Here is a 6000-nt window from a genome sequence, read left to right as displayed (position 1 = left end):
GTAGGACTATATGTGAAATGTAGATACTATTGCATAGCTATATAGTACGGGTGGCATTATATATTGTAGTGTGACATCAACAACTCAGTAATATGGTCATTATATCAAGGACTGGGCATGTGCACAAAAAGCTACCTAGAAAACTCCTCAAATCATATGGTGTTGACTAACCCCCATCCAACTCTAAGTAGTGCGGAATAACCTCAACAAAGCCTTAATAAGAAAAGCATCCCTATTACATTTCTAAAGAATACAGGGCTACTCTACCATTGTTCTTGGGCGCATGCTTCGGGAATGGCACTACATCAGTGATATTTGAACTTTCTGGTTCATTCTACATTCCACTTCGTTTGAAAAGTGAATTTTCAGCAATAGAATTTCATAATATATCAACCAGAAGCCAAATTTTCCAAATATGTATGCTAGACACACTTGCACCCGTGTCTGCCCGCCGAGTTTCTGTCCTGTTCCCCAGAGAAACTGCATAGGTAGTCAGTTTTAAAACCCATTCATTTCAATGGGTTTTAAAAGCAAACCGCTAGTGTCCGTATGCAGCCTCTCCACAGGGAAACAGGTTTTTTTTTTGGCTGGACACAAAGTCGGACATGCAGGACATTGTATCCAGCCAAAAAAATGGTTTGGCTCTGTTCTCACGGAGTAACGCGCCGCTCATCTAGACACGTATACATGTGTCAGAGTGCGGTGCTTCAAAACAGATCCCATTGATTTCAATGGGTGCCGGCATACGCGAACTACACATTGAAATCAATGGGAGGCTTTGTAACCCATTGATTACAATGTGTATCGTGAGAACGGAGCCTTTCCCCATGGAGAGGCTGCATATGGACACTAGTGGTTTGCTTTTAAAACCCATTCAAATGAATAGGTTTTAAAACTGACCGCGGACACACACGGGTACAAGTGTGAACGCCCTTTTAAAGGTGTTATGCACAGATTGTAACAAATCACCTATCCACATGATAGATAACTGTTTGATTGGTGGGGGGCTGATCACTAGTACCCCAACTAATCTTGAGAACAGTCGCTTATACCCTCTTTAAGTAGAGGTTTCACAGGTGCACTGCCACTCTATTTTCCTCTATTGTACTATGCTTCTCTTTGGTAGTCCCAAAGAGATGAATGTACTGGCAGCATACTTGTGCGACTTCTGCTCCATTCAGACGGGGGTATTATTTCTAGCCCTCCATGCTTTGCATAGACAGCAATTTCTCTGAACGATTCACAGGTAATACTACGTTACTCCAACAGAAAGTCACAATAGCTGATTGGCGGCGATCTCTCATGTGATACAACTCCTACAACAATTTTATGTGTCTTGTGATTGACTCATGGGTAGAAAGAGAGGATTAAAATGAGACTATAGACATTTCTCTCATACAGGAATTTTACTATAATCACAGCTGTGTTACACATATATGTGTAAGTTTATATGTATATATATATATAATTATTACTTTTTAATAAAGAAAAATGTAAACAAATAAATATATAGTAGTCTTTATACACTTTCTATATAAAATATTGTTTTCCTTCATCGCACGTTAGTAAACCATCTCCTTTACAGTTATCACTTCTGGTATTGTACAGTGTATTCATTTGCATTATATAAATATAAAAATAGAAATAATTGTCACAGTCACAAAAGTTATATATGGAATTATACTCGGGGAGTATTCTGCTTCAATATGGGGTCACTCAGTGCAATAATGAAACAGACAATAGAGAGCTTCAATAGCAGGGTGTAGGGCATAGTTAAATTTATATAATCCCCATCACCTAACATCAGTGTATACAAACATTGCTGTCCACTGGCATACACAATAATAGGCATATATACAGAATATACAGAGATATGTGCATATATGCTTTTCTCCTTTGCTGGGTAAAAAAAAGAAGCCTTGAGGTTGGACAAATAATCTACATAATTGACATTTTCAGATATTTCCTGGTTGGATATACATGGTACAGCTTCCGGATTTTTAACAAATCACATCTATCTGCTGCAAAAAAAATCCCCAAAATGTTAAATTATCTCATGGATTTCCACAGAGAATTTTACCCTTAGTAATGCATAGGGCAAATTTTGTATTTAATGTATGTTCCATACACATTGTGATGACCACTCCTTTTACATATGGAGACCCATCGCAATGTTGAGATTTCAATGATCTGTTGGAGTGCTGAACTTTTTATATTGGTTTATATTTTCTAATGTGGCAAAATGATACACATTTTCCTCAATATTTTGGAATAAATTCAATTGAAAAGCAATGTTACAGACAACAATGGGAATAAATCATACTGCACGAAAGATTGTAGCATGTAAACCCATCCTAAGAATTTCTGGATGCTATTGTCCTATTGTCAATCATATATAACTAGTGTAAACCCATAATATAATGCCCTAGGAACACTTAGCTACAAAATACATGAATTCTTTAGTATGAATGGGCTGAAAATACCGCGTCACGTTTTTTTCCGTGCGTTTTTTTGCGGAAAAAACGCGCAGTTTTTGCCTCCCATTCACTTCTATTGCTTTCTTCAGGCGGAAAACGCCTGAAGAAAGGTCATGTCGCTTCTTTTTCTCTGCTAGCAGAAAAATCTGCTAGCAGAAAAAAAAGCTAGCAGTCTACTAACATTGACTAACATTGTATGGAGGAGGATTATGACGTGGATTCCGCTGTCAAAATCCTCCTCCATGTCCCCGTGTGAACTAGCCCTAAAAGCCGTTGGACACACTTCTGCATTTTGTGGACATGTGATCCATGGTCGATCTCTTTTTCACATCTGTGAAAAGCAGATCAAGTTTTTTCTTCATTTCCTATATCTTGTACGTCTGAGAGAACCAGAAGACACCTGGATGCCATCCGTTTTTTTCACAGGCACATACATTTCATTGGTGCGATGCATCAGTAAAAAAAAAAAGGCAAGGATATACTTCTGTTATTTTACAGACCTATGGGCCTATAATAAAAAATAGATATCTGAATTAAGACATTGAAATTAGTGAATATGTACGCCGTCCGAAAAATGCGGACGGCGCAAGTACGTGAAATGTGGACATGTGGATAAGGCCTTACACATAAGATGTCATTTGGCTGACGGTTATCTCTTCTATTCTCCCCATACACATGCACACATGACTGAGGTGAGCAGCACATATGTACTAAATGGGAGTGGGAAGAAAGCCGCAGCCAGACACCCAGCATCTTACTTTCCCTGAGAACAAAAGGATCAGGCATAATAACTACTGGTCCTATTTCCCCTGATATCTGCTGTTAGGGAAGAGTCAGAAAACACCTTCTCACCCCCACAGACATTACATGGCCAGATAGTCCAGCTTTAGTTCTAGCCAATCTATATCTACAATACAATACATCCCCTTTTCTCAGTATTCAGCATAGAACAATTTTTCTTGTTACTGCACTTCTCATTGTTTTACATATTTTTCCATTGACAGATTTTTTTCTTGCATACTCTTATGATTTCTTTTGACCAATTGGGAGAGATTTAAATGGATATTCCAGTGATAGCAATTCAGACGCAGAAAGCAGTACGGTTTTTTTTTTTTTTGTTTTTTTTTTCTTTCAATGTAGATTGTGAGCCCCATGTAGGGCTGACAATGTATATTTTTCTCTGTCAGTATGTCTTTGGAGTATGGGAGGAAATCCACGCAAACACGGGGAGAACATACAAACTCCTTGCAGATGTTGTCCTTGGCAGGATTCGAACCCAGGACTCCAGAGCTGCAAGGCTGCCGTGCTAACCACTGAGCCATCGCGTTTCCCCCCCTAGTGTTAGTGTTTCTTTTTGGAACGTTTTTAACACTGAGGTCTAGTGATACAGAGTTTATGTAAAGTACTATACTGTTTCCTTTACAATAATTTTACCCTACAATGGACCTTCCTTGAACATTACGAAGTGAGGATATGATCACTTAACAATGGTGTCAGTAGTATGGGTCACACAATAGTAAAAGAATACACATATTGCTAGCAGCAACCAACCAGTGATGTTGCCATTGTTTTGCAGGTCTCAAGCAGATTGCCAGTAGTTCTCATGCAGAAGAAGTCAGTGTCTTGGCTTTGCAGAAACAAATAGCTGTCACAACTGCACCCAAAAGTTGGAGATTTTTATAACGTCTCTATATATAGGGGGTTCATTTTTCTCTTTAATATTTTTGCTTATACTGTAGAAAACAAAAATCTGTATTATATCCCCAAGATGTAATCCGTTTCCAGAGAATCACATCTTGTAGCAGCAATGCGTATCTTGTTACTACCAGTCATAAAATGCGAACATATGTATATTTTCAGTAATTAAAGATTTACTCATGTCTGGAGAAAAGGAAGTTGCTTGATGATATCTGCTTCTTGCCCTCAAACTGCCTTTTAAGGATAGTTCTTAAGAAGAAGATGTTTACTTTTCACTGCTTTTCCATATTAGAGCACATCTATCAATTCTTCATGCTGTTTTTGTATGCACAGTGTTCTGCTTACAAGTACCATTCAGGCAGCACAGTGACCTCACTCTGATTTAGAGCTCGCTCTCTGATCTTCACATCTAGGCATTCCAGTGTCGGTGGGTAAGATTTCAGTTCAAACTTGTTAGCAAAGATGCTATTGGAATTCATTAACCACTGCAGGTCTCCTGATCCATAGATGCAGATATCTCGTACGTAATGGCCTGGGAAAGACAGTTAAAAGTATAAGTGAATAAAAGCTTTTATTCATGCACAAACATTACAGTTCATTATATATTTAGGTTGTGCCCTTAGTTTTATGAACTAGCAATGCTGTATTTAGGCTCTCTTCAGTGCATTGTTGGATGCTCTGAATGGGATCTCCATCTCAGATTCTATCATATTTGCTGGATAATCTGTTGAGAGTCTTCATCACAGATTCTGTCTTATTTCCAGAAAACATAGCACTGTACTGTTTTTTTCATGTAAAATGAGTGACACCATAAGACGACCCAATGGACAGTGGGATTCATCAGTTCCAATTGGTGTCTATCATGTTATAGAGCTGTCATAGTTTGAGTTCTGCTTTTCTGCTCCTTTGATGGAGAAAAACTGATTTATTAAAGGGGTTTCCAACATAAACTATGAATTATCCCCTAAACTAAACCCCCTACCCACGCCTAGGGGTGTCATGTGCCCACCCCAGGGACACTTTCTGATAATCCGGTGATGATCTTTTTCACCGCTTCCAATACGGAACGTCACCATTACTCTCCTTCCTCCCATCTCCATCAATACTTACCAAGATTTCCTGTGTCTGGGAAACGGCTCCTGCCCTCTTCCTCTCGGCTAGTAGTGGGCAGCATAGGTAAGCAGGGAGACAGGAGAGGGTAAGAGGGGCTAACAATCGGCAGGTATGCTAAGCTAGGGAGACAGGGGATGATGGAATGATGGGCTAGTAATGGGTGGGATCGCTAGGCTATGGAGAGGGGGGAAATGGGAGGGGCTATTAAAGGGCGGTATCACTAGGCTAGGGAGATGGGAGGGTGGGAGGGGCTAGTAATGGGCGAGATCGCTAGACTAGTGAGACAGGGAGAGGGAGTGTAATGGAGTGAGAGAGGAGGTGAGGCTGAGTGAGAGGGAAATAGTATAGAAGGTACACAGGAAGCTGCACAGCAGGAAGTTACACCGTGTAAACAAATGCAGAGGATGCCAGCAGCAACCAGAGACACCCAGAAATCACTCCAAACACTGCTAAAGGTATATGGGTGTGCTTATTAACTAACAGACCTTTCTAAAAAAAAAAGAAAAAAAAAAGATTTTCTGCCCGGAAAACCTCTTTAAAGCAGATGTGAACTCAGTCTTATCTCTTTTTATCTTACACACAATTTCACTAATTTCCCAACTCCACCATCTGTCCTACTGAATTATTTGCAGTTTGACCAGTTTTAATAAATATTGCTTTAAGACTAATCTAATGATTTGCAACACAATCAGGGAAGAAATTCTGAAAATAT

General features: G+C 39.4%; 1 protein-coding gene across 1 annotated transcript in view; it reads right to left on the bottom strand.

Moving 5' to 3' along the window:
* Nucleotides 1–3648: 3648 nt before the first annotated feature.
* The window catches only part of LOC142200464 (N-acetyllactosaminide beta-1,6-N-acetylglucosaminyl-transferase-like), a 44388-nt gene continuing 42036 nt past the window's right edge, over nucleotides 3649–6000 (bottom strand). The window contains exon 3 of the mRNA XM_075270845.1: nucleotides 3649–4707. Coding sequence (XP_075126946.1) covers nucleotides 4517–4707 — 191 coding nt within the window. The 3' untranslated portion in view covers nucleotides 3649–4516. The remainder of the gene's footprint in view (nucleotides 4708–6000) is intronic.

Source organism: Leptodactylus fuscus, chromosome 4 (genome assembly GCF_031893055.1).
Source record: "Leptodactylus fuscus isolate aLepFus1 chromosome 4, aLepFus1.hap2, whole genome shotgun sequence".
In the NCBI taxonomy this organism is placed as follows: Eukaryota; Metazoa; Chordata; class Amphibia; order Anura; family Leptodactylidae; genus Leptodactylus; species Leptodactylus fuscus.
This window is presented reverse-complemented; position numbering and strand designations above follow the sequence as displayed.